The sequence below is a fragment of the Natrix helvetica genome, assembly GCF_964273705.1.
Source record: "Natrix helvetica genome assembly, chromosome: 16".
Lineage (NCBI taxonomy): Eukaryota > Metazoa > Chordata > Lepidosauria > Squamata > Natricidae > Natrix > Natrix helvetica.
Genome location: NC_138563.1, coordinates 11,643,136 through 11,667,794, shown reverse-complemented (window position 1 = coordinate 11,667,794; position 24,659 = coordinate 11,643,136). Strand labels below are relative to the sequence as shown.

General features: G+C 51.6%; 3 protein-coding genes across 7 annotated transcripts in view; 1 reads left to right on the top strand and 2 right to left on the bottom strand.

Annotated features, from left to right (window-relative positions):
* The window catches only part of PC (pyruvate carboxylase), a 128,176-nt gene extending 117,636 nt beyond the window's left edge, over positions 1 to 10,540 (bottom strand). The window contains exons 1-2 of one of the 4 annotated variants that reach the window (XM_081967827.1): positions 10,522 to 10,540; positions 54 to 150 (exon numbers count right to left, since the gene is read on the bottom strand). The gene's annotated coding sequence lies outside the window, so the exon portion shown is untranslated. Of the gene's footprint in view, positions 1 to 53; positions 151 to 8,295; positions 8,315 to 10,135; positions 10,292 to 10,339; positions 10,468 to 10,521 lie in introns of those variants that run through there. The other 3 variants (XM_081967825.1, XM_081967826.1, XM_081967828.1) reach the window with 3 other exon arrangements.
* HAPLN2 (hyaluronan and proteoglycan link protein 2) overlaps positions 1 to 24,659 on the bottom strand; it is a 117,302-nt gene that overhangs the window by 58,815 nt on the left and 33,828 nt on the right. The gene's annotated exons all lie outside the window — the stretch shown is intronic.
* On the top strand, positions 14,053 to 16,945 carry LOC309400068 (uncharacterized protein). 2 transcript variants are annotated; one of them, XM_081968388.1, is made up of 2 exons: positions 14,053 to 15,279; positions 16,058 to 16,945. In XM_081968388.1, the coding sequence occupies exons 1-2, from the start codon at positions 14,923 to 14,925 to the stop codon at positions 16,154 to 16,156; spliced, it is 456 nt and encodes a 151-aa protein (XP_081824514.1). In that variant the 5' UTR covers positions 14,053 to 14,922; the 3' UTR covers positions 16,157 to 16,945. The 2 variants fall into 2 exon arrangements, with proteins under 2 accessions (XP_081824514.1, XP_081824513.1); XM_081968387.1 differs by having other exon boundaries at positions 16,055 to 16,945.

The window sequence follows — 24,659 nt, the reverse complement described above, 5'->3', positions numbered from 1 at the left end:
CCTGTGATGTCGCCCACCGCTCCCCACTCCCTGCAACGCCCGCAAGGACGCACCTTTCTTCCAGGAAGAGTTCCACTTCTGGCACACTCAGCAAAGGGGTTTTCTGCAAGGCAACCAAAGGATCCGGTCTCAGAGAAGCAGGAATGTGGCCTGTAGAGGGAAGGGGTAAAGGGGGGCGTCAGCCATCCTCCTTCCAAACTCTTCTGAAAGGAGCTGCTAAGGGGGCGGGGTTCCCAGCAGCCACACTGTCAGGGCAGCCTCCATCAGTAACCAGGAAAGAAACCACTCAAGTCCATTTTTCAGAATTAAGAGTACTTTTACCGGTTATGAGTGGATAGCAGCAAGCAGAAAGCAAGATCTGAGGCAAAAGCGCGCGCAATCATAGATATCAATATGTGACCCAGCTCCCTCCCCCTAGTGATCCCAACCCCCAGTCCAATCCCCATACCCCACAGGTGTCATGTGGGCTGCAGTTTCAAAACCCATCATCAGGATGGTATGCCGGACGGTTGGCCTTGGCGGCAATTCCATTGTCTGCAGCCTGCGCAGTAGATGGTGAGAAAACGACTCCCTTCTTCATTCACTCCTGTGCTCAAACTTCCCCTCCCAAATGCCATATATCTCCCCCCCCCCTCCCCGTTTCAATAGCAGCCGAAAGCGAGCAGCAAAGCAGAGGCCGACACACACACATCCTCTGGGGCAAATCCCATCTCCCAATTGAGCTGGGGACAGCCTGGAGATGAAGTTTAACGCTCTTTCTTCCGCTTGAGCAACGACACTCATCCCAAGACTTGGAAATCCCACCGCCTTCTTCAGCACCATCTCATCTCAGAGCAGAGGGGCAGAAATGAGGACTCAGTTCACTATTTCCTAAGAAAACCCAATTCTAATTGAAATTACATGTGACCTTGTCCAGCACCTTACCCCCCAAAGCAAGAATAGATCAGAAGATCTTGCATTCTCCTAAATTACAGACTTTTGGGAACAGGCGTCACTGGCAAACACGCAAAGGGTCAGGGTGGGGTGTGGTCCGGAGTCCCAGGAAGGAGGGGTTGCACTCCAGTCAGAGGACCAAGAGAGGTTTAGATCATTGGCTCTAATCATTGGAAGAGGGTCAGGATGGCTCCTCTCTAGAGGTTGTGCATTTTGGACCACGCAAGTGGCAGCTTTTAGTTTGGCAAGGTTTGTGTCTATGAAATGTGAGGAACAACAAAAGTTCAGAAATAACTGTGCTTCTCTTGGTTTTTGGAGCCTGTCACAAAAATCAACTCAGCCAAAACTCCTCGGTCTTGCTCTCCATTTCATTTTCCAGATGAGCTGATGCTGCTTAACTGGAACAGGCTGGTTGGTGGGTAAAGAAAGTGGGGGTCTTTAGCCAGTTTCAACACAAATTCCCGCCTCATTTTTTGGGGGGGGGGGATCCCTATGTTATAATCACAAGAGAGTTGGAAGTGCTCAATAGTAACATACCGGAAGAATCGGTAGGAAGTAAATGGGGAGATGTACAAAAACAGGAGCTAGTGTTCAATTATTAAGAGATGCACTGGCAAATACTAAAAACTGCAGAAAGCTAAAACTCAAAAAGAAACTTGGGCTTGGAAAGGAGGCCACAATAAAAGGTGATGGGGTGTGTGTGTGTGTGTGTGTGTGTGTGTTGAGAATCAGTAAGAATAGAAATAAAATGTGACCATCACATTTGCAGGCAGCCAAGTCAAGATTTGGGAGGATCTTGAGAAACTGGGACACCAGGCCAGGTCTGGACACCTTGAACTGAGGAGAGTGCTGAGCAGGGTGGATAAAAATTGATTTTTAAAAATAAATAAATAAATCAGGTTATATTTATTTAAATCAGATTTTTTTACTTTTATTAAATTTATTTTAATAAATGCTTTTTCTATCTAAAGATAGTTTTCTATTTAAGGTAAATTAATAATTTGGTGTATTCAGCATGAAATGGAGCTTAGTTATATAGCATGAGGAGGCTGCATATTCTGCAATAGTCAACAGAGGGTCAGAGGAGGAGCTACTGCAGGACAGAGATGACAGTTGCTCTTTAAACATTATGATTTAAATCGAGGTGATCTAAATCAAGCCTTCTTACTAGTTATTTAAATCGAGTTGATTTAAACTAAATCCACCCTGGGGCTGAGCAACCAGCAGCTGAGTGTCTGCTCCCCCAACCTCCAGCCCCAAAGAGAAAGGGTGGCGGGGGGGGGGGGAGCACAGGGGGGAGAGGGGAGGTCTCTGTGGGGACTCCCCTGGGGGGGGGGGCACAAGACTATTATGCTGCTGCCTCCCAGGGGCCAGCAACCTGAAGGGGACGGAAGGGGGGCTTTGGACTCAAGAGACCCAGTTCGTCCTTATTTCCTAGGGCCCACCGGAGGGCCAGGGAGGGGCTTTTTACTGAAGCAAAACATGCCCCCAGCAAACCCTTTGGCCTGCATTCTGAGCCCTGGGCGAGGCCCAAGGGGGAGCCAAGGCAGGATCTGCAAACATTCTGTTCCAAAGGAATACCCTTCAGAAGGCAAGGGCGAGCCAGCGGGCGAAGGAAGAAACCTGCTAAATAAACAAAGGCGGCTGGGGGGGGGGGTTTGGCAGGGGAGGAGAGAGCTAAATCCTTTCCCTTCCTTTGTCAAGGAAACTTGAAAAGCAAGTTGGTAACTGCAACCAGGGCAAACCTCCTCAAAGGGTCCCCGTTTCAGGCAACGAGCAGCGCATTGCCTGCAAAGACCCCCAATCCCAATTCACCGGCTGGTTATAATGGAGCCAAAGCCCCTGCAGCAGATGGGGGGGGGGTATCTCCTATATCCGCCTGACCGGCAGTTGGTGGTGGTGGTGGTGGGGGATCTACCCAGCAAAGCCAGGTGCACAAAATGCCTCTGAACCTGGAGACTGGAAAACTGCTTTCCTCCCAACCCCACACCTTTCCCCCTCTTCTTCTTCAAAGCTTGCCCCACACATACGAACAAAGCCACCTCGTGACCTTCAGTAGATTCCCCTTCATGAATCTACACTGGTCACTTTGCACTTCGTCATCCATGCTAAAACATTCCAGGTTCATCTTTTGTCGGGCTGATCAATGACTTCACTCTTCAAGGAGGAAGAAGTTATACCCCCTACCCCCACCCCAGAGCACGGGACCACCTGTAGATCACCTCTTACATGCGCAGTGACCAGAGGTGGCTGCAAAGCAGAGACCGGACGGCCATCTGCCTGGGATGGTTGAATTGGGATTCCTGCCAACAGGCTGGCCTGAGGGCCCAGGTGGCCCCTTTCCACTCTAGCAAAGGGGGCCCCACCAGGCACAGGAAGAGGCAAGAGGGACCCAGAGGGATCACCAGGAGGTCCTGGAGACCAAGCACAATGGGGCACTTTCTTCTGTCTTTGGAGGAGAACCTGAAGCACTGAGGGGGCATCCAAAGACACCCCAGAAGACAGCAAGGGAGATGACCGGCAACACGGGGTGGCTCTGGCCCAGGGGGGGAGGGGGGGGCTCAGCTGGAGTCAAGACGGGTCTGAAGAAGACGGGGCAGCTTGACTGGGGGGCAGAGGGCAATGCTACTTTTTCTGCTTCATGCTGCAAGCAGGAGCCCATTGGGGGTACCCTGGCTCAGCCAGAAGGAACCCCCTGTCTTTCCCTTCGGTTCAAGGTTACTCTCTAATCTTATACACACACACACACACACACACACACACACACAGAGAGCTTCCCCTCTTATCAGCAGAAGAACACAAAGGCTCCTCTGGGCACTCAGCTTCCCTCTCAACAAACTTCCTCCCTTGAAAGGTTTCGGCCATCAGCTGCCCAGCCAAATCAAAAGCGGTGACTCCCACCGCCCTTCTCCTCCTGGGCTGGACTCAGGGAGGAGGAGGGAATTCACGGGACCCAAAAGAAACAAAAAGGGGCCCAGAGTTAAGCACACATTTACTTGCAAAATGGAAAGCTTGTCCATCTGGTACAGGAGAGGCTCAAAATGCTACAAAATGTCCAGAAAAACAGGTGCTCCTTGACTTACAACCACTTTATTTAGTGACCAAAGTTACAAACGCACTAAAATAACGTATGACTGGTCCTTACGGTTGCAACCAACACAGCATCCTTGTGGTGACCAGATCAAAATTTGGGTGTGTGGAGAACCAGCCTGCATCTACAGCACTTGCAGCGTCCTCCTGGGGCCCCCGGGACCACCCACCACTCACAGCCTTCGCAGACAGCTTCCAGGAAGCCACGTCAGTGGGTGAAACCTGGATTCACCTTCACGGTTGCAATGATTGCCTTAATGACTGTGGCAAAAAACATAAAATCAGGTGTGGCTCATTTAACAGCTGTCAACTAATAACAGAAATTCTGGTCTCCATTATGGCTGTAACTTGAGGACTTCCAGTAAAACTATCCCCCTCCCCAACAACAGAAGCTACATGCCTCCAGGTCCTGCCATCTTACTCAACTTTGCAAAGGGAGCAGCCAGCTGTGCCCCACAGGTGGGGAAGGAAAAGAGCCAGGAGGCTGCCCTGAAGATCAACTGAGCCAGCAGTGGCCCACAAGGGAGGGACAGCCTGGTATCAAGTGTAGGCCCTCCAACTCCCAGGGACTCCAGGCAGGTGAAGAAAAAGTGTAAGTGCTCCCAAGCAGCCCCAACTCCTCCCTGATGGCGGGTGAGAGAGTTGCTCCCCTCAAGGGGAAGCCGCCCCACTGCAAACACCCCCTTCTCTGCACTCCAGCTCAGTCTCCCTCCTGATCTTGGAAGGAAGGAGGCACCCAAATGCCCAACAAAGGCTCCCAACGCATTCACAAGGTAGGCAACTAACTTGAAAAAATAACTGACCCCCAAGTAGGAGCCATGGTGGTGGTGGTGGGGGGGGACCAGTTGCCAGCACCTCAGTGGTGACGCAAAGAAGGACGTCCGCTCCATGCCACTGACTCTATATCCCACTGATTCAAACTACTTCCAACCTAGAAATAAGCCTGAAAATTGAGAGACCTGGGTGCACAAGAAATAAAATATACCGGTATTAAATGTTGTTCTTCAAATTAAAGATTCTTCTACAACACCCTTTTAAAATCACAAACAATTGAATCTTCAACAGTTTAACAGTTGTTAACAGCACAAACCGTAAATCCATTTTAGGCCCCTCACCCAAGCTCACAAAATATTCTGCTTTTTAATAAAAGTTGTGACTCAAAAGTTGCTTCGGACTCCCAATTTATGGCAACCAGAGGCAGCTTCCTCATTCAGTGCCTATTCGAGACAGCTGCTCCCGGGAGACTTCAGAATCGGCAGCCTCAGCAAGGCACACACACACACACCACCACCACCACCACCACCACCACCACCACCACCACCACCACCACCACCACCACCACCACCAGCAGCAGCCACCGGCTCAAGTATCCCCACATTCTTGGGCAGCATAAACGGAACACCTATTTTTCAAGCTGGGCAATCTCTGCATAACCATCAGGAGCTTCTCTTTAAAAAGCTCCTGAAAGAAACACAGGAGATAAATCGCATTAGCCAACTATTGGCTAAATAAAGACCATTCTACTGAGGGGGAGGGGGCTAGGAAGCCATTGTGGATGGCCTGGAAGCTTCCACCTGAGCTGAAGCAAATGGGGCTGAAAGGAAGAGAGGTGCAATCAGAACAGAATAACAGAGTAGGAAGGGACCTTGGGGGCAGGAGACCCTATACCAGGGGTGTAAAATTCAAGGCCTGTGGGCCGGATCCAGCCGGCAGGGTGCTTACATCCGGCCCACAGGGCTGGCCTAGAAATATCAAAGGATATAAAACCCTCCGGCGGCTAAAATGGGCCGCTTGCAGCCCCACGGCACCTCGTTTTCAAACTCCATGCCCTCCTGCAGCCCTCTGCTGGGCAGAAACGGGCCCAAAAACAGGTCAAAAATGGGGCCCAAAACGGGCTGCACACAGCCTCTTTTGGCCAGCAGGGTGCTGCAGGAGGCAGCCATCTCGTCTCCCCAACGGCCCCCCCCCTCCTCAGGCCCGCAATCAACTACAATGCTGTTCCGGCCCTTGAAGAAATCCAGTTTGACACCCCTGCCCTACCGCATTCCAGACAAGTAGCTGTCCAATCTCTTATTAAAAACCTCCAGTGTTGGAGCTTCTGGTTAATTGTTCTGTCAGGAAAGTTCTCCTTAGTTCCAGGTTGCTTCTCTCCTTGATTAGTTTCCATCCATTGCTTCAGGTGCTTTGGAGAATAGGTCGGCCGCTACTTCTTTGTGGCAGCCCCTCAAATATTGGAAGGCGGCTACCATGTCTCTCCTAGTCCTTCTTTTCACTAGACAACCGTTCTTCACGTGTTTTAGCCTCCAGCCCCCTAATCATCTTTCTTGCTCTTCTCTGCACTCTTTCCAGAGTCTCCACATCTTTTTTTTTATAACCTCACCAAGGAGGTATCTTAGCAAGAAGCTAATTGTTAGGGAGTAACTTAGGAAAGCCCTTATGTCTCTTTCCCCAGACATTAGGGGCCTGGCTAAAAACAGGAGCCCCCCCCCCCCCCCGGGCCTGCTTTGTTGGTTGCCTTTCTGTGACCACAGCAGCAAAGGATGGGAGAAGGGCAAGGGATGCTCCTGTCCTCCCAGAGAGAAAAAAAAGGATCCAGGCAAGTCAGACAAATCAAGCTGGGATACTAGGCAAACTTGTTTCTACAATCTTACCTATTGGATCCCCTCAAGCATGTGTGAGGCGGCTAGTTCACATTTGGGAGATTAAGGGAGCAATGCCCCCCCCCCCCCCAGTATGCAAGCAAGGCTCAGCTCAGTCACCAGCCAGCTCAGCTCCTTCGCCTGGAATGAAAGCTCGAAGGGCCCTTGGGTGGGGATGCTGGGCTGGTTTTGGTTTTCCTGGACAACAAAAACAAGGAGAAGGCCAGGGGAGGTGAGAGAGAGGCAGGGGGCACATCTTACACAGCCGGTTAGCGCTCCAGTTCTAGACAGAGCCCATTTCAAGGGTTCCCCATATTATTTCCTTCTGATTAACAAAACTGCATTGCTGAAAAATGGATTTCCTTAGGGCACAAAGAGTCAAGCAAGGCCCAGCCCCCATAATGGCAATGGCTCTCCTTCTTTCCATTTGGACTCCAGAGGCCAGCTGTCCAATTGCTACTTTGACCCATCATCCACTGTCCCAATGAACAACTCTTCGGTTCAGGCAGCTCAAGTGCAGCTGCGTCTCTTATCCAGCCAGCCACAGGCTACATTGCAAGCCAATTATGAGCCACCATTGTTGGCTGCAGAAGAAGTCAGAATATGCCTCTTCCTGCACTGCGCTGGGGCCAGTCCAATGTATGTGTTCCCGGTGAGATCCAACTGAATCAGCCATGCTCTGTTTTGCCTTCATCACCCTTATCTCATCTTGGGACTTGGCCTAAAATACCTCCAGGTCCTCTCCTTCAAACACCCATCAGCCAGCTCAGCCGAACTTTGACCCCTGCCTAAAACAATGAAGAATTGTAGTGCCGCTTTCCCCAAGATCCCCTACACAAGCACACCCAAATCTTGTTCCAACAAGCATCACATGCTCCCTTTGAAAGTCCTCTTGTTTCAAGAGCCAGGGCTAAATCCCTGGCAAGCAATCCATGAGCAGAGACTGAGGGAAGGGGTGCCACCCGAGGACTCAATGAGAGGTTGGCAGAAAAGTTGCCCTTTACAAGGGGGGGAGGACCCACACCACTTGGCTGGCTATGGGGCTATGGGGCATTCTTAGCAAAGAATGAAAACTTTCCCATGGCAAACCCTCCTTATGCTGAGAGACTCTGGCAAAGGCCTCCCATTCTTTGACTGTCAAAAATCGAGGCCAAGAGACAATTAATGCTTCTTCACAGCAATGGAAGAATGAGGCAGCCGAGGGGCCACAGTTCTCCAGGAGATTTTCAATTAGATAAAATTAGACTAGAAACATCCATCTGATGGGCTGATGAGAAACACAGGTACCGACCTACTTCTTCTTCTTCTTCGAAAGAGACTTTCAGTGGTCAGCAGAAAGAAAAGCATGAAAGCTTGTAACATCATTTGTAAAAATCCTCGAGCAGAATTGCAGCACCCTATCACTCTATAAGACGCAAGCCCACACTTGCTTTGCCCTCCTTCTGACACATCCTTCGCACACTCCTACACGGGCAAGAGTGTGCAAATTTTTGCTCCTTTATTCTTCAACCTGTTGAGTAACCCAGGGGGAAACTGTGTGGTCCCGCACTGCACACCCCCTCCTTGTTTGGGAGAGGACCTAAACTCAGCTGCATTTACTCCCCACCTTCCCCTGGAAATGCCATTTTCTCACCAGTTTGGGCTTGGAAGCCGGGGAGAGAAGGATCTTCTCACAAGCCTGGCTAACAGGCTTCATGCAGAGACTTGAGGGAGGCTGTGAAGGAATTTCCTGTGGAGGCGGGAGGAGGTTCTGCACCACAGCACCCTTCAGCAAGGAAACCCAGGTACAAACTGACAAAACAAATCCCTTCCCTCTGCTCCAAGAACAGAATCCATAACCGCTTGTCAACCTGACAGCACCCCAAAAAGCCACCATCCTAATTATAGCAGTTGGAAATAAAATGATCTGAAATAGCAGGAAAATTAGATCTTATGTTTGAAACAACACAGAAAGTCGGCTAATGTCAAGGAAATTCACCATTTATTGCAAATATTTTCTTGCAACAACCTAAAAGAAGATTCTGCACATGGATATCAACAGATAGATAACATCAAATATACTCCACCAACAAAGATGGATAAATTGTTAAGTCAACAAAAACAGGAGCTTGTACCGCAGCTCAGATAAGATAGCCCCAGCCTCCCAAAACAATATTCCATTAGATTACACAGCAAGGATAAAGGCTTAATAGATTAGATTTGATAGAGTGCCTGAAATTCTCATGCACGAAATTCATGATGCTGTTAAGATGAGGCAAACAAAAATATGAAATAAAGAAAGCAAAGTGAAACAGCTGTCCACTAAAAGGGAGGCAGAAAGCAAAACCCAACCGAGAACAGCAAGAGAGGTCGCATCTAAATATACTGTACAGAAGAAGTCTGCAGAAAATCAATGACGGGTACAAAGGTTGGATCACTGAAACAGATCCTGTTAAACAGTGAAGTAGGCCTTAGAAAATACGGCTAACAACAAAGTTGTAGTTGAGAAATACCAGCTGAACCACTTCAAGATAAGGCAGTTAAAAGGATTTGTTAGTAGTCCATTTAAAATCCCTCACCCAAAATGTACAGCGCTAAAGAACGTCCCATATAGCACACAGGGTAGCAAAATAATCTTCCTTTGCCATTCAGACTTAAAGGACATATGGAATGAAAACGGCCAACTGGATGCAGAAGAGGCTCCTGGGATCACAGTGCTGACATCCAGGGGACAATGGAGGTTCCCAAATGCTCCTCCTCCCCTTAGGCTTCAGATATTGGACCCTTTGCACCGCCAACCCATTGGGGAGAGTCCCGGAAGGGCAGGTGCCCCAGTCCCGTCCCCCCCCCCACCCACCCACTTATTGGCAAAGGCGGCCAGAGCTCTGTAGTCACTTAGCATACCCAGGAGGAGCAGAGGAAAGGCTGGCCTGGAAGCAACAGAAAGGGGACTAAGATCGTCCGGAGGACCCTCAGCCGCCCCGGAGGATCCCGGTCTCCGGGTGGAAAGTGCTGGGGAGGGGAGGGGGGCCCAGAGGCCTCCAGGGTGGGATCCCCCAACAGATCTCGGAGAGGGAGGAAAAACAACAACAACAGCCGCCTCTGTCCTCCTGGATCTTCTGCAGTGAAGCCCGGGATGTCTTCCGTCTCTCCACCCCCCCACACACACACCCCGAGCCCTCCCATCCCTTCGGGCTTTGGGCAGGGCTCCCTGCCGCTCCTGCGCTGGGCTCCCCATCCCTCCGGGCGTCTCTCGGCCCAAAGCCCAGCGCTACCGGCTGCCCCCCGGGCAGAAGGGAGCCTCCTCTCCGGTCGACGCCCTCCTGCCTTCCCGGGGAGGCCGGGGAGCTCCCAGGCAGAGGGTCCGGGCGAGGCGGGTGGGAGACAGCGGGGCGAGGACAGGTCAGGCCCGCGGAGCCCCTGAGCCTCGGCCGGCTCCGCTCTCGGGCCATTCGGAGCCCAGGACGAGGCGGCGGCGCTCCCTCCTCACTCACCGGCAGGGCCCGCGGCCTTCCCCGCTCCGCCCACGCCCGTCCCGGACTCCCCTGGCGAGAGGGAAGCCGGCCCGCGGCAGAGCGGATGGAGCTGACTTCTCGGGCCGCGCAAGCGGGCAAGGCGGGAGACCTCATGAAGGAACGGCGGGGCGTGACGCTTCGGCCGGCCACGGTGACGTCAACAGGGGCGCTCGCGCTGCTCACCTCGCTTCGGTATCGCTCCGGTCCCTCACGCCGCCAGCCCCGCTTCCTACCGCGGACCCCGCTCGCTCCCGATTGGCCGCTCCCGCGACCCTCCCGCTTCTCACTGGCCTCCGCTGAAGACGCCCCTTTTCTTTCCTCTGTGGCCACGCCTCCTCTTCCTCCGCCTCTTCCCTGTCACTCACCCACACTTTCAAGCCTGGCGCCTTCGAGCCGATCGTTCCGCCCATCTTTCGGAATTCCGTCTTTTCGTTGGCTGCTTCTCTCGCCGGGCGTAACCTCCTAGTGGTTTCTCTTTACGCCAGTCCTCATACCCGGCTCTCTAGCCGCAACTATTGGCCGGGAGGTCCCACCTCGTCGCTTCTACTGAGTCGTTTACCAGAGGTTGGTTTCTTCCGCTCCGCGCAGAAAGGAGACAGAGAAAAGCGCCTCGGAACCTCTCCCTGCCTCTGATTGGCTGATGGTGGGAGGGGGCGTTCCCTCGAAGGCTCCTGCACGTGGCGCACAGCTGGCCGTCCGCCTCCCCTTGTTGTTGTTGTTTCTGCTGCCGCCAGGTGGGCAGCTCGGGCGAGGCTGGAGACCTCCTGCCCTGCTGGCCGTTTCAGAAGCGCCGCTGAGCCGCGGGACGGAGGTGGCGGCCTTGAGCCCATCTTGGCTGATCTTGAAAACCTGCGCGGGGTTTATCTCTTTATTAATGGTCTGAAAGCATTTGGCCACCGACTCAGGAGCCAGCCAGAGAAGTAAGAAATTATATAATAAAACGATCGACTTAGCTCATGCTTGGATGGGAGACCATGAGAAAACCGCATGCCAGGAGAAGGCCAAGGGAGCCACTTCTGGAATGCTGCCAAGAAAGCAACGGAATCCCTTACCTTTAGGAAGATGTTCTCCAGCCTAATCTGCTCCCACAAATGCTTTTTAAAGGTTTCGGTATAACATTTGAAGTTGCCTTTTCTCCTTTATTTACTATTCTATTGGTATTTATTACATTTTTACCCCACCTTTTACTACTTTATAGATAACAAGTGGCAAACATACACAATGCCCTTCTTAATTTCTCCACAAACCCCGTGAGGTGGCTTGGGGGCTGAGAAAGAGGCCCTGGCTCAAAATCTTCCAGATGGCTTCCATGCCTAAGGCGGAAGTAGATCTCACCATCTCCTGGTTTCTAGGCCAGCGCCTTGACCATACACCAAACTGGCTCATCAGGCTACTATTTTGATGCCATTCTGTTCCTAATGGCTCGCAGCTTAGACATTTAAAAAACCCGCCGGGTTTAGAGGGTCACGACTTGCTGTTGGGATGGCATGCATCTTTATGGTATAAGGGAACCAAAGCACATGGCTACTTTAGAAGACATTATGTAAGAGAGGCTTTGTTATTAAACTGGGATAAGTTTAAGAGGTTACATTATTTAAAAATTCCAGTCTAGATATCAACTATTGAAGCTTTTTCATATTCAATAATATACAAAAAGGAACAAACAGATACGCTGAACTATTAAATACAGAAGGCGAACTTAAATCCATTCAAGACTTGAAACAGGAAGGAATTGAAATTAATTGGTATTCATATGTGCAAATACATTCTAGATACAATGAAGATCGAAAAATGGAGGATTTTTATGATAAAATGACTGAATTAGATAAAATCTTAACAGGTACTGATGAAAAAGTAATTTAAAAACTTTATGGCTACTTCTTAGAGGTGAAGCTACAGGAAGAACAAGTTAAAGAAACTATGTTTTTCTTTGTTTGTTTTTGTTTTTTATTGGATTTATATGCCGCCCTTCTCCCAAAGGACTCAGGCTTGGGGGGGAAACTTTGGGCATGGGATTGACCTAGAGAAATGGTAAAAACTGTGGTCTCAAAACTATAAAATGACAATGTGAACTGCATATAAAGAGAATTTGTATAAGATGTTTTACAGAATAGCAAGAATGTCTAAGAACAAATCGGAAAAACGCTGGAAATGTCATCAGACGCCGGGCTCATATTATCACATGTGGTGGACTTGTACTGAAGCTAAAAGATACTGGACTAAAATCCACATGTGGTTGGAGAAAATGATACATAAACACATAGACTTAAAACCAGAACTCTTTTTATTGGGAATCATACCAGAAACATACAACAAGGACTTGAAATATTTGATTGTAAATGTCTTAGCAGCTGCTAGAATTGTATTTGCAAAAAACTGGAAAAATGAGAAAATACCAACACAGGAGGAAACTATTGGGAAAATAATGGAATGTGCTGAAATGAGTAAACTTACATTTGTAATTAGAGAGCAAGAGGACAAGCAATTTTATAAGGTATGAGATTTGTTTTACCAATGGTTAGATAAAAAACTTGGAAATTAAATTGTTTATCTATGTATTACTAGAAAGTCATAGTCATTGCTATGAAAGGTTTTTTTGCTATGAAATAGAGTGCTTGATACAATACAATACAATAGTAGAGTTGGAAGGGACCTTGGAGGTCTTCTAGTCCAACCCCCTGCCTAGGCAGGAAACCCTATACCGTTTCAGACAAATAGCTATCCAACATCTTCTTAAAGACTTCCAGTGTTGGGGCATTCACAACTTCTGGAGGCAAGCTGTTCCACTGATTAATTGTTCTCACTGTCAGGAAATTCCTCCTCAGTTCTAAATTGCTTCTCTCCTTGATTAGTTTCCACCCATTGCTTCTTGTTCTACCCTCAGGTGCTGATCATACGATGTATAAAGGACAATAATGAATCTAATGTATAACAGTGGGATGACTTGAACGTTATGCATAATTGTAAGTAGTGATCATTTTATACTGGAAAGATTTTTGTATGTTAAATGGACTAATGATGATGTAATGAATAATTGATGCATACATGAATTGAAATATTCAATAACTATTTGGATTAACAATGGAAAATTATTACTGGAATTGAATATGTTACACTATAAGTATTGTATACTCTATGGATGATTGGTGACATTGTGGTTAATTGAAAGTAATGATGTACAATACAAGTGATGGGAATTTATTATTATTATTATTATTATTATTATTATTATTATTATTATTATTATTATTATTATTATTATTATTATTATTATTATTTTCTTATTTTTTGTAAGGCCAATAGATAGAGATAGGTGATTTTATAATTTTATAAAGATTTATTGTTGCTTAATAGATAATTAAGGCTTTAAGGAAATAAGGTTTGTTTGAAATGAAGGAATATTAATGGTAACCTGAACACATGATGCTCAATGATAGTGATGTATTTAGTTATGTTTGATGGACAACCAGTGATCTTATTTCTAATTGTAAAAGTTGTAACCAAATAACATGCTTGACGAAATTGAGGAAAGTTTTTTGTATGTGTTGTTTTGTTTTTGTTTGTCTTAAAAATAAAAATAAATAAATAAATAAACCCGCCGGCCAGTAAAAAGCGCCATCGGCTGTTCTGGGACCATTAGCCCACGACCCCAACTGGTCCCACCCAGAGCCCAGGCGCTTCCAGCTTCGCCTCGCACCGGCAGCGGCTTTTTCAGAGACAAACGCGGAACGTCCACCAGGGGGCGTGAGAGTCGCGCGCGCTTGCCGCTTGTCTGCACCCCCCCACCCGCTCCGATCTCCGCGGGGAGGGGCTGATTACCCCCCTCCCTCCCCGATCCCCAGCTGAAGCCTGCACGGGCGCTCCCGGCGCTGCAGCCGCCAGACTGGAAAGGCTAAGTGAGGCCTGAGCGGAACAAATGAAAGGGCGATATATTTCCCGGCCACTGGAGCATTTCAGAGGCCGGTGGAGGAAGGAGCCGGACGTGCGGCGTCTTTGAGGAAAAAGAGCTCCGCAGCCCAAGCGCACCGGTCTTCCACCCCCAGTCACCGCGGGGACTGAGGCCCTCCTGTCCGGGTCACTCAGACCGGGAAGTGCTGAGCCGGGACCCTTCCAGGGGACTCATCGCTTCCTCGGCCGCTTGCCTGCCCTGGTCCCGGGAGCCCCGCACCCGCCTCCCATGCTGGTCTCCCCCTCTCACTGGGTGGCTGGGTGAGAAGGGCGCCCTGTCCTCTGAGTAACCGTTGGCCTTTGGGCTCCGGGGAGTTAATCCAGCGTCCCTCTGGCTGTGCTGAGCACGAACAGGTGTCCTTTGGACTGATCCACCCTCCCCTTTGCCTGCAACCTGGCCTAAGCGTTGCAGAAGCAGCGTTGGGCTTGAAGTTCTGCTCCAGAGAGCCACCACCCTGCTGAGGCCAAACTCCACCTGGCTTCCTAAGATCCATCACCTCCTTCCCGAAGAAGGGTGCGGTATCTGCGCGTGGGAAGCAGGGAGAGGCCCCCAAGGGCCTTTTGCTCCCTGCCTGGGGACGTGTCTGGAGGGCCTGGCCTGGCCTGTCTCCCCCGCCTGGGGGGGGCAGCTGATAAAAGGGCTGTTGAGAAAGTCCAAAGAGTTCAAGTCTGCCAGAGTCACTCCTCCTCCTCCTCCTCCTCCTCCCCACCTCAATGAGTCATGCAAGAAAGGGGGAGGGGAAGGCTCTGGCTGAGCACAGCAACTTGACTCTTGCTAGGGGCTCTTCGTCCTGCAGCCAGCCAGGCCCCAGACCCCCATGACCAAGCACACAGGCTTCCGGAGGGCCTGCTCGCTGAGGGCACCCCAGGCCCCGGGGCTCCTGGATCGTGTCCCTGGAAGCTCGTATGGCTCCTTGGAGGAGGCCCCTCTCCCCTGGGAAGCCCAGGAGGCCCCTTGGAGGGCGGAGGGCAGCCTGGGCCACAGCCAGGAAGGGGCTTTCCAGGAAGCAGCCAAGAAGAAGGGCAGCCGCAGCCGCCGAGCCCTGAGCCTGAAGGGGCAGGACACGAAGGACGAAGAGGCCACCCCAGCAGGTGAAGCCAGTGAGGGGCAGCTGCTCATAGGACAGGCTCATGGCAAAGCCCAAGCCAGCAACGGGGTGAAGCGGTGCCAAAAGGTAAGGGGAGGAGGGTCCAGCCGTTTTGGGGAGGGCAGGTTGCTGCCGAAGGGAGACAGTCCCCACCCTTCCACCTTAGTTTTGTGGCCTTGCTTTATACAGGTGTGGAAGCTGCTCTGTGGCTGCTAAAGCTGATTTGAGACTTAGCTGGCTGCCATTCTGGACACACACACTCCTTCCCCTACTTTTCCTGCTGTGTTCCTCCCCAGAGATCATGCAAGACATGGCTTCATCGGGTGGCCTGGTCACCCACCTGCTTGGAGACAATTCCTCTGCCCCCTTTCATCTTTTCCAAAGGCCTGTGACTTTTTCTCTGTGCCACAGAGTGTGTGAAGTGTACTTGGTGGTATTTTCTACCCTCCCAAGAGGAAGGCAAAAACAAGCTGAGAAGGGAGCCGCTTCTCTTCTTCCACTCCTTAATATCTTGACTGGCAGATTGAATGTCCCAGCACTGCTCAGCCGAGGCAGTTTTTGAAAGGCCCCCAGAGGCCGCTGTGGGGTTCACCAGGGACCCCAGCCTCTTCAGCCTCTGGGGACAAGGACCCACATAGTTTTCTGCAGCTGAGCCAGACCTGGGTCAAACCCACTTCCCCCACTGGGGAAGAAGAGATCCCCATTGTTATCCTCCAATTTGAGTCCAAATAATTGCTCTATGTAGACAGTGCCCACACACGCGCACACACACACACGCACGCACACACACACACACACACACACACACCCCAGAGAGGCAGGGTAAACCTCAGGTGTTGTGCCTAACTCTGCTTGCCCCCAGCAGGTCAATCGTACCCTCCAGAGGGGCTGGCAGGGCTTCCTCACCAACATACACAGACTGATGCTGATGCGCTCGGCCTCCCTGCCCACCCACCGACGGTGACGGGCTGTTCCTGGAAGCAGTTCCCTGGAAGGAGCAGAGCAGACCCCAAAGAGCCACCAGACAGCCTCTTGGACAGCCCCCCACCACCACCACCAACGGCCCCAGCAAGGATGGAGGACAATTTCCCGCAGGGGGAGGGCTTCCCTGTTGGAGTGGAGAACAGCCGCTGTCCTCCTTCTCCAGTGGGAACTGCCCCAGGCTTCGAAGATGGCCTGGAGGAACACCCAGAAGACAAGGAGATTCAGGACACTGGTGTGCACTCTGATTCGGGGACCCTGGTTCTCACCTGTTGATAAGAAAGGGTTGGGCAGCCACATGGACAACTCACCTCAAGCAGGCTTGTGAAGCACAATGGCCTCTCTCTCTCTCCTGCAGAGTCCTCCTCATACTGATCAACCCCCCCCCCATCTCCCCACCTCTTTGGCACTTGGCCAGCTGCAGGCATCTTGGCCAGATCCTCAGGGATCTCCCAGGACTCTTGGGATGTTGAGGGGAAAAGAGAATGGGGGAGAGGGGGCTTTTGCCCCTCAAGTGCCATCAATAAAAGGATGAAACCAGATACTTGCTCTGCATTCTAGAATTGTAGAGACCATTGAAAGCCCTCCCGGCCCACACTCACGCCCACCCACAGGGCAACCAAGGATCAGCAATGGGCAGTCATGGTTTCTATAATACATGAGATCTACGCAAGGAAAGGGACCAGTGGATTTCCAACAGCTTCCTTGGCATCCATTTGTTGATCTATCAGTGTTCGGAGCTGCAAAAGACCCCAGAGTGACTTGGCAAGGCTGATTTTATGGTGGTTTCTGTTTTATAGAGTATAGAATAACAGAGTTGGAAGGAATCTTGGAGGTCTTCTTGTCCAACCCTCTGCTCAGGCAGGAGACCCTAAACAACTTTAGACAAATCTTCCCCAACTCTCCCACAGATCAGGCATGAAATCCTACCGGTTCAGACCGGTTTGGGAGAACCGGTAGTGGACATTGGGTTGTCAAACCGGTAGGGGCCATTGCCGCTCACTCGCCCTGCCCAGCCCAGTCTCTGCTTTCCACCATCCCATCCGGCCTCCCCTACTCCCTTCCCTGCGGCCTGCAGCCCTGCCATGCTTGCCTGCCTTCCATGTGGCCTTTCCAGTGTCCCCGTGGCCAACTTGCAAAGGCAGGCAAGCAGAAGGCTACGTGGAAGGCAGGCAAACATGTCGGGGCCGACAGGCTGCAGGGAAGGGAGCTGGCAGCCTACTCCCTTCCCTGCAGCCCTGCCGTGCTTGCCTGCCTTCCATGCAGCCTTCCCGGCGGTCCCCCACACCCGCTTGCCTTTGGGTGGGTGGGCGGCCCTTGGTCTCCATGCGGCCGCTGCTCTGAGGCTGAGAGGGACGGCGGTTGTGGCAGCAGAACACGCCCTGAGAGAGAGCGAGGGAGAAAGAAAGAAAGAGAGAGAGAGAGAGATAGAAGAAAGAAAGAAAAATAAATAAATAGGAAGGGGAGAGGGAGGGAGAAAGAAAGAAAGGAAAAAGAAAAGAAGAAAGACAAAGAGAAAGAAAGAGGAAGGGAAAGAGAGAGATAAGGAAGGAAGGAAGGAAGGAAGGAAGGAAGGAAGGAAGGAAGGAAACCTGTGACCACAATTGAGCCCAAAATTTTGGTTGCTAAGCAAGAGTGTTGGTAAGTGAGTTTCACCACATTTTACAAGTTGACCACACTCACCCAGTCACATGACCACCAAGCCACACCCACAGGACCGATAGGGAACATTTTTGGATTTCACCACTGCCACAGATCCTCCAGGTACGGTGAACCCAAAGCTGACCGCCAGTCTGTTCTCCATGCCAGTCCCTCTCTCTTGTCTTTGGCTCTTTAAGGGTGGCGGGAATCTTGGTCCTGGCATTTCTCACTCAAGGCCAGAGGACATCCAAACTGGCCTAGCTTGTTGGGGTCCAGTGCAAGTAGAAGCCCATCCCTTGTGCAGCCCGTTGGGTGAAGTGGTTTCACACTGGCTGATGGTGGGGTCTGGGGTGTTACGTAGTGGCCAAGGTGACTTGAAAATGCATCCACAGGCCACCTCACTGTCTTCAGGATTCATCTACCCTGCCTGAAGAAGGACAAAAGGGTTTTGATGGGCATTATAGAAGCCAATCAAAGAAATCCCATTAAAAAACATTTGGGGGCAAAAACCAGCTTGCTCCCCCCAGGACCAGTTGCCAAAGAGGCCAAGAGAGGGAGCCGAGACCGCTCTGGCCAAACAGCCAGAGGGGCCTGCATGTTCGGCCCTGCTGAAATGTCGCCAGGCTCCTCTGGGTTGAGAGCTGCAAGGAAAGATGCCAAAGGCAGAAGGGTGAAGGGCTGGCTGGACCCACCTGGAAACAAGCGAGGGAGCAGCACACACTGAGGAGTCACGGCCCCAGACTTGGCTGTGAATTTAGCGCAGTTCACCTTCATGCAGAAATGTGCTGAAAAGTACTGAGGACAAAAGGGCACCCAGGGATAAAGCATATGGCGACATAAAAGTTAATCAAGGGACAGAAGCCTGTCCCTTCAGTGGCCAGCCGGCTGAAAGGAGGAAAGCAGAACGGAGCAAAAAGCAGTGGCCACAGATGCCTCTTGATGGCTGGTGGGGGAGAAGAGGGTCTCCTTTGGTGAGGTGCCCTGAGACGCAGGACAGAGACCCTTCGGGGGGCAGACAGATAGAGGCCTCGTGGCAGAGTCCAAGTCCTGAGGTCCTGACATGGCAGGTTAATTCCTTCCCACGTTTTAAAGCATTGCAGGGAGGGCTGGCCTGTGCAGCCAACAAGGGCCTCCCATGGAAAAAGCCAAGGTCCAGAGCTGAGCGATTTCCATCATTCCGTGTGCAGCTACTTCAGCTTCCCTGTTCCGCCTGGAATGCAGGCACAGAGGCCACCAACCTGCTTCCACTTCATCCCCCCCACCCCGCCTCCCCAAAACCACATGGAAGGGCAGTTCCATGCTCTGCCAGACAGAATCAGAATCCAGTCCAGACTGATGTCTCCAATTTCAGGGAGAATCATCATCCCAGCTTGGGGGGGGGGGGGGGGTTGGCAGGGCTCTGGTTGCCGTTTTTTCTATGGGGGGGGGGCATTTGGAGGAGCAGGATTGGGAGAGAAATGTGCCCACTGCTGCTGGTGTGATTCGGGGGGGCATCGGGAGGTAGGGGAGAGCTGTTGGCTGAAGTGCTGCCCCCCCCCAGCAAGAGAAGCAGGACCAGGGAAAGTGGGAGGGAGGTGAGGAGGGGCTACCCTGGCCGCATCGTTTGCAGGGTAGGAATATCTTGTGGTACACAAGAGGCCACTCCCACTTTGGTCTCTCAATCCATCCAGGCAGCCAATCTGACTGCTTTGTGGCCCAGATGAAACAGGGACCCTTGGAGACTAACTTTCCAGCTGGCCCTTCTCATTCCAGGGAGGGGCCCTTGAGAGGCACAGACAGGCATCTCCCCTGGTGGGGGGGGAGGTTTCCTGTGACTGCTGTTTTCAGAACACCCCCCCTTCCAGAGGAGATGGATAATCTCTGGGCTCAGCTGACCCATAGTCATCCTTAGTGTGACCCCACCAGGACAGCCTTCCCACCCACCCCCATGGGCATATCTAGGAGTTTTTGCAGCTGCAATGGAAATCCTGGGACACAGCAAGGTAGGACCCCCTTCCTGGATTTAGCTTGCCCTTTTCAGGGTCTCAAGAAAGTCTTGAGCAGGAGGAGGTGGCGGGGGGGGGGGTTCCTTTGCACTTAGCTCTGCTACGTTTTGCAGGAGTCGTGCTCAGTCACCAGCCTGATCTTTCTCAGCTCAGCCCAAGATGACCAACCAAGTGCCGTGGCAGAGGGGTGCACGCTTTTGCACGTGGGACACGCCTGGCAAGCCCAGAGGCCGCACTTCTGGCTTGAGGCTGGGGCATCATCATTCGCTCAGCACCGCAGTCCCCAGGCCAGCTGGCCGGCCAGCTGCAGTGGTTTCAATGTCCCTTGCTGAGTCTGCAGCTCCAGGCGTCTCATTCTCCCGTACAAATGATCTCATGTGCGGAAGCGCCTAAGCCAGCCTGGGGATGGTTTGGGAGGCCTCCAGGTTGCCATGGAGAGCCAGGATAGACATTGGGGAGGGAGGGAGGGAGGGAGGGAGGAGGAGGAGGAGGAGGAGGCCACATCCACACCAGCACTGGTCTTTTCCACCACTTTTGCAACCGAGATCTGCATCTCTCCAAACCACAGGGTCAGATTTTCCAACTTTAAACAATACTTTTTGGTCACAGAGGAATGGTAACACTTTTGCTGTTTAGCACCATAGGGCTGAAGGTTCAACCCCGTGTTCTGAGCAAGGACCCTCAGATCAGCCCAGATCAAGGGCTGTGCATCCTTTGCTTGGAGCCTCCTGAGATGGAGGAGGGAGGGAGGCTGCCTCCCCCCCTCCTCCTCTTCCTCCTGCTCATCATCCACAGCCAGGAAATGTCTCCACTTCAAGGATGTACAAAGAGCAGCATGTTGCATCAGGACAGGATGGGAGAGGGAACCACATTCCAAAGAGTCCCAAGGAACTTTCAGGCTCATCTGAGGCTGGAGGAGGAGGAGGAGAAGATGGAACTGTGATGGGCCTCTCCTGGGCAGCCTGCAGGAGGGGGCTGGGGAGTCTCTCCCCAGCAAAAGCCAAGGGGTGCAGGAGGAAGCCCAAGGAAATGGGGAGATCCCCCTTTCCCTTTGCCAATCTGGAGAGCCTGAATTCTATTCTTGCCTGAGGCCCAAAACCAGAGGGCCAGTCCTTGTCTCTCAGCCCTGGGAAGGAGGCAATGACAAACCACCAAGGAAACTTCAGGGACCTGTCCAGGAGTGAACAGGATGTGTGGGAAGACACCCCCAGGCACCTGTATGCACACAAACCAGACCCAGACTTAAGGGGGAGACTGCAGCATCAGTGCAGTGAGCAGACCCTTCTGGCAAACTCCCACTCTCCTTTGGGGGCAGTGTGGGATGAATTCTGCTTATTCCTCTGGTCCCCAAACTCCCCGGTTCCTGCCTGCTCCTGTGCCATGGTGTGCAACTGCCTCTCCTCCTCCTCCTCCTCCTCCTCCTCCTCCTCCTCCTCCTCCTCCTCCTCAGAAGTGCTGATTCAGGCAAGCCAGCCAGCCAGTAGCTGCACGCACAATTCTCACGCACTCCTCTGGAGGAGTAGAGGGTCAGACTTGCATCCCCAGGAGTTCTCCAGCAGCTCCGTCCATCCCAAAGGCAGGCAGGCCTTGGAGTCAATGGCTCCAAAGAGGGGAGCATCTTCCACAATAGCCTAGTCCCTCCCTCCCTTTGGAAGACTTTAAGGCTTACAAGGATGAAGCAACAACTGAGGCATTCTGGCAGGAAGCCTGTCACCATTTCTCAGGAGCGAATGAATGGCACATTTTCCATTCAGGACTCGGCTGCGAAGGGCAGCAAATGTTTCCCCAGACTGGCTGCATTTGGACTCCAGTGGAAACAGGAGGAGGAGGAGGAGGACACAGCAGCATAATGAGCTGCAGCTGCTCCTCCGGTGAGCCTGGCAGCCTCCTCCCAAATGGAAAGATCTGGGCACCAGCGAGAAAGCGGCCAAGCCCTGCTGTGGCTTTGGGGCCATGCCTGGCTCTGGGCTGTGGCTTCTGCCGCCTCCCTTCTTCTTCGGACAGTTGCAAAGCCACCCTTCATCCTCTCTGCTCTCCTTTCTCTTGCCCCCTCCGCATCGACCCTGAGCAGGCCCCTCCCTCTGAGGGGTCCAGAGGCTCAGCCAGTCTCTGCCCCGAGGAGAATTCCCTTGCTTGGAGGGAGTCCTCTGCTCATCTCAAGCCTTTGCTCTGGGAACAGAAAGGGGTCTTGCCACCCTCAGGAACTCCAGCTGTGAGCAGAGAAGCTGCTTTTGTTGCAATTGCCTAGAAAGCTCTGGAAATGGGAAGCAGCTCCTGCAAGCTCTAGCAATGGAGCCAGGTTAAGGCCCTGGACTTCAACCATTTTACCCATGGCAGGCACATGGCCAGTGTTTGGATGGGGATCCCATCTGCTCTGATCCCTCTCACTCCTGAACTTCTTTCCAAGTTCAGCCCTTGCACCCATGGATGCTTTCCGAAGCCCTTTCAACTTGAATAGGAGGATGAAGGTTTATGGCTGTGCACACCAAAACATTCTTGCTCCCCTCCCCCCAGTGATTTCAATGGGTTACAGTTGAAGTGCCCCGTTTACACCCAGCAATAAGTACGGTGGCACTCCTGGATCTCCTCCCTGCCAGCTCAAAATGGGAGAGTGCTCCATGCCTCCACTCACTGGGGGGGGGGGGGCTTCTGCATTTGGTTGCCTTTAGTGCTCATCCACCATCCAACTCTTGTGCCACCCAGGCTGGGAGTCCTTGGCCCACGTGGGCGCTGCATGTGATCTGAAGCAGCAATGGGGAAGGACCCCTCCCAGCTATGGAGAGGTTGGTCTTCTGGACTCTCCGCTCTCTTCTCTGATCAACCTCACCTGGAAATCGGATGGCATCGTGAGTTAGGGGTCAAAAAAAGCCAGGTGGAAACAGATAATTGTTCCTGCTGTATGCAGGTGCTTTGTCAACACACAAGCAGACCCCCTCCCCCAAATGCTTTTTGTTCTGGCATTCTAGGGACAAGAATCCAGACACAGCTCAAACAGTTCTCGGAGACCCCAGTCTCATGATTCCATCAGTGTTTCTTGTGGGGTTGATATTAAAAAAGATTCCTCCGTGTATTTTTATTTCTCACATGAGAGATATCAAGATTTAAAAGCTAAGGGGAAAGCTGACATTCCTGAGCCCCCAGAGCAAAGAGGTGGAACCAGGGTGGACATTTTGAAGAAGTCACAGCCTTCTAAGAAAAACTCCTTCTTAACAAAAGTTATTTGGATCTTCTGGCTCCCTCCAAGCATCGAAGGGAGAAGAACCAAAAGGGCCAGCCCAGTCCTGCTGTTGCTGCTGCTGCTTGAGGAGCCTTCTGGGCAGGTCACTGGAGTTGCATAATGTACTGGAAAGGAAGTCTTAAGACATAAAATTAACCTCATAATTCTGGCTTCATTAACAGTCCTGAGTGTGGTCAGGAAGACGGGAATGTCTTCTGAGGCTCCCTTCGCTTGATCTTTCCTCTCAAAACTCTCAGTTCCAGGGTCTTTTTGATAGTTTCTTGTGTGAGGACAAAGGCAGAGGTCAGGAAGAACAACAGAGTGAAACATCCCCAAGGGGGAAGCCTGTATCCCAAGCCAGGCTAAGGTCCTGATCCCCTGCCGTATCATTGATGTCAGCCACCCTCTATTGCATGTGTATACAAACACACACACACACACACACACACACACACACCACAATTGTTCAATGTTCTCACCCAGAACAAAGAGCCTTTCCATTCCAGTTCCCAATTGTGGTTCCCGGTGTGGTTCAGATCACCCTGGCCAGGAATGGCTGGGCCCCTCGGCAGGGGCTCCTTCTGGGAACACCCCAAGCAAGCTCTCTTCTCCTTTGGGGGTGTATGAACCCTAATGGATAAAGACCCTGGGGGCTTCAGCTTCTTATCCGACACGTTGTTCCTCCATCCAGACACAATTAAGGACGTGACCAGCTTCCCTCATTCAAATGGTACGGAACAGCAGAGCTGGTACCATTCCTGGTGACATAGTCCCATTTCTTCCTGGGAAATGGACACTGAGGGGAGGGGGAGCTTTTGGACATGCTCTTCTCTAAGCTCATCTTTTGAAGGAAGAGGGGCCTCTTTCTCCTCACCCCCGGACTGAGAAGGCTGTTAGTCAATGCTATTGGAAGCTGCTGAGCGGTCCAGCAGGATCAACCAGTCACTTCCCTCTGCCTCTTTCCAGCAGGAGTTCAATTAAAAGGAGCAAAGAAGGTTGGTTCAGTTTCCAGAGCAGGATTCCTAAAGGATATTTCTGAAATCTTGGAAGGATTTCTTTCAGAATAGGTCTGTCTTTGCCTCTTTAAAGACCTGGGCGGGGGGGGGGGTGTTGCCACAAAGGTGCATCTAGAGACATTCCCCCTTGGCTAAGCTGAACAAGCCAAGATTATAGGTCAGAGAGCTGTCATGTTCCTATCCACACCTTGAGTACTAAAAGCCATGCCAAAGAATTGGACCAGATGACACACTGGAAACTTTGGCATGAACAAAAGCAGAGTGCAAGCTGGCATGAAGAGGCCAAGTCTACTTCCAAAGTGCCCTGCAAAGGAACATTGAGGGTTCTAAACGAGCATCTCAAAATGGCTGAAAAGCTTTGCTCTTTTGTACCATTCTCTATTGAGTGTCCATTCAGAGTACAACTTCACTTCTGCTCCGTTTCTGGTGGTTTTGTTGTCTGGAGATCCCCAGAAAATCCAGTAGAATTCAAGACGTTCAGTTACTTTTCAAATAAGATGATGTAAGCTGACTAATTTGATCCAGAAGAGAATCCTAGTCAGAAAGTGTGGGTCTTTCCCCCTCCCCCCTCTCTCCCCCACGGGAGAGGGGAGCCAAGCTTCTTTTCTGAGCTACTATTTGAATGCT